Raw genomic sequence first — 3,600 nt, 5'->3', positions numbered from 1 at the left:
TACATAAACAAACGATTCTTCGTTTTATTTGCTTTTTTCATTTTAAATTTGCTTTAACCCTAACCCTAACCCTAGGGTTAGGGTTAGAGTTAGGGTTAGGGTTAATTGTTTCAGAATCGTTTGTTTATGTAGTCGGCACTTAATGTATATCGGCTGAATGGACGTCAGTGATTGGTTGAAATTACAGAAATACGACAACTTTAACATGGAATAATTTATGGATTTCTTTTTTTTTTTAAGAAGACTAAGAGAAAAAGATGTTTTATATGACACATTCTACCAGTGATCCAAGTTTCAAAGTGTTTCGTTAATGAAAAATGTGGCCCCCGTTTTAAAAAAGATCCAAATTCTGTACTATTGCTATTTTCATAGAAGTAACTGAAGTAACTTTAACACCAGTTTCTCCACAAAATTAGTTTTCAATTAACATGTTTTTCATAACATGATGACTAACTAAAAATATGTAAGGCTACTCTACAAGGGTCATTTTTTTTTTTGTTCTTCCAAGAAGTGAAAAGTAATTTCATGGCTTTAAAGACTTTCCCACTTTGGCTGAGAAAAATATATTAACCCTTTTGTTACCATATTTATTTTGAGATGCTCTGTGTTTCTTTCAATTAATTTTAGATATAACAAAGAATTTAGTAAAATAACTTAGTTATCATTAAGCTGGTGTTAGGAACATAAATTGTGACTAAGGTTTGGTGGAAGATTTTAATTCAAAACTTACGAAAACAAGACATTTGTACTACAGAGCCAGTTTCAGTCAGGTTGGTATAGAAAGGGTTAAAGCATAAGTTAGGAGGGTTAAATTCTTAATTTCAAACTGTTGCAACTTTATAAATAGAACAGGAGTTCCAAAATTATGCCATTTTGTGGAGGGGAAAGAATTGCAGAGAGTTTAGTAGATGGTTTAAGCAGTGAGACGACGACTATGGGGAAAGGAAAGGTGACTGCATTGAGTGGATCTAGCAAGGTGTAATTTAAAATTATCAGAAACAGATAAGTGAAATTCTTTATTAGTCTCTATCTACTAACAATTACTCTCAACTTGGTGCATTTTCTTACTTGGTATACTTCATCCAGTCATATTGTGCATCTAAACTATATTCTCTTTATTTAATAATGTTTCTAATGTTCTATTATTTTACATCTCACTTCAAGTGAAAATGGAGATAATTATGTTGGTTATTAATTTTTGTAACAACGGCAAATATTTTAATTTTAACTGTTATGATTTTTCTCAATTTCTTGATCATTGAAAGTGGAAGGTTATTTTTAAATTGGAAAAGAACATTATTTTTGGAATCTCCTGTTCTATCTTATTGGCCAGTTTGGCAATTTATAAGGGAAAAAATTATATTAGGAAAATATCAATTCTGTCTGTCAATACTTGTCATTTTCTTTATTTCATTCTTCCAATGATTTAAATATATTTCTTCATTCAAATTACAATGGGTCACATCATAAAACGGTAGATGTACATTATTAGCCAGTTCTGAAAAAAGATACTTCTTTGTTGGTCAAGTAGGTCCTCTTTATTATCTTAATGCCCCCATAATTTCAAGATAGTTTGATTGCTGTTAATAAGTGTATCTTGTTTCCAAAGGATTCGCATGTCTAAATTTAACCTTTTTGTGGCTTTGTTGCAATTAACTTTGAAAATAATGAAAAATTTATTAAAATAAATTTGTCATTAACTCTTTACCATTCACATTCCTCTGTCAAATGTCATGCTTATTTAATTAGTCATGCCATATCTTGAATTAGTCATGCCATATCTTGAATTTGTCATGCTTTGTCAAGATTTCAATGACGTGATTTTTATTTTAAGAATGACATTGTAGGGTATGAAAGGTGTGACAGGCTGGATCTGGCCATTCAAAACATGAAGCAGGTAGAATATTTGGACCTGATATGGCTAGTTTAAATGCTAAAAGGTTAAGCTGGTGTTTGGAACATAAATTAACAGGAAATTTGAAGGAAGGTTTAAAATGAGAAGTTTGTATTGTAAGACCAAAGAGTTTGTATTGTCTCAAGTAGGCTGGTGTAAAAAAAGTTAAGACCTATTAAAACCTATAATTGTCTGTTTTAAATAAATACTGTATGTACCATCATTACTGTGTGAGAAAATTGAAATATTTCTATCTTTTATATTTCTTCAGTATGCTAGCCGCAACATTCAAGATGAACATTTTATGACCTATGATGACTTTGTCTTGCGTTACCTGCAAGTTTTGAAACCTGATAAATATGATGACTATACTTTAAAGCTTTTTGCCTCTTCTGCTGACACCACTCGAGACCAGTAAGAATAATTCCCTCTTTTGTTTACTTGCAGAAATAATTAATAATCTCTTGTATGGTTGCATAGCTGAGGTTTAATGGAGAGGGTGATCGTTACGTTGTGATAATAATTGCACCTTGAAATATAAAATGCTCTGTTGTTGACATCAAAAGAATTGAGAAAATTTTGAGTGAATGTGGAATAATTCTTGTTTTGGTATGGTAGATCTCAAGACACTGAAAGCTGTAAATAATAGTAAAAATATTGGGTTAAAAACCCTTTAGATGGAAAAATTTGAAGGCTCCCTTCTATCCTTCTATCCAATATTTACATGCTATTATTTATAACTTCAAGTGCTTAAGATCCACTGATTTAAATTTTTCTGTAACTGACTTAAATTTTTCCCTTCCAGGTTGATTTCATTTCATGAGTTTCAAGCCTTTGAAGCATTACTGTGTCTTCCAGATGCCCTTTATGCCTTGGCTTTTACCATTTTTGATCAAAATGGCAATGGCTACATCACCTGTGGTATGTTTTAAGTTATTGTTGTTGACACTGTTTCGGCAAATTATTAGGGATTAACTGTATAGGTTGCAAAAATTTTGTCTACTCCTTTCTATATTGATATATTTTTTTTACAGCTCTGTTGTCATTTATTAAGTAACCATTATATTCCAAGCTGTTTTATTATATTACAAGTTCTCGTGTTTGTGGAATTCTCTACATATTTATGAATAAAGGATAGGTTGAAAGTGGTTACATGCTGCAGTGCTCTATTCAGGTTAATGTGAAAAGAAATCACAAAGATAATTTTAACTTGAAACTCTGTTATATATTTTGAGTTAGAGTGATGGACTCTTATCTGCTATAGTTTTTCCTCTGGCAGCAGGTTACTCTTTGTATGTATAATCCTGCCATTGATCTTTAGCCTCCCTGGAGAGGCCAAAGCGAAAACTGTTTAAAATATATCAACCACTACCTTATACAGTGTTTTTATCTTCATAGCTATAGTACTGAACAATCTTGTTTTTCCATTTATCTTTTCAGTGAAACTTTTTGAGCAAACTGGTGTTATTTTTTTCACCAATAAACAATGTTTTATACCTTGGCACTTTTGAGATGTGGAGACCAGTGGTATATATATTTATTGTTGAGAGAAAATTCTAGTTTTTAATGCTTAAAGATAATTACCATATTTGATGGCATATAAAATGCAATGTTTTTCAAAAAAAAAAAAAAAAATACATGTCTCAACAAATCACTTAAAGTCCTTTATGTGAAGTTGGGTCTCCCATAAACTAATCTTGTTCCTG

The 3,600-nt window shown here is 31.0% G+C and overlaps 1 protein-coding gene across 1 annotated transcript in view; it reads left to right on the top strand.

Annotated features, from left to right (window-relative positions):
* The window catches only part of LOC106868630 (calcium-binding mitochondrial carrier protein Aralar1-like), an 82,788-nt gene that overhangs the window by 30,555 nt on the left and 48,633 nt on the right, over positions 1-3,600 (top strand). The window contains exons 4-5 of the mRNA XM_052967679.1: positions 2,166-2,308; positions 2,700-2,824. Of these exons, the coding sequence (XP_052823639.1) occupies positions 2,166-2,308; positions 2,700-2,824 (268 nt within the window). The remainder of the gene's footprint in view (positions 1-2,165; positions 2,309-2,699; positions 2,825-3,600) is intronic.

This window comes from Octopus bimaculoides, chromosome 4 (assembly GCF_001194135.2).
Source record: "Octopus bimaculoides isolate UCB-OBI-ISO-001 chromosome 4, ASM119413v2, whole genome shotgun sequence".
Taxonomy (NCBI): Eukaryota; Metazoa; Mollusca; class Cephalopoda; order Octopoda; family Octopodidae; genus Octopus; species Octopus bimaculoides.
This window is presented reverse-complemented; position numbering and strand designations above follow the sequence as displayed.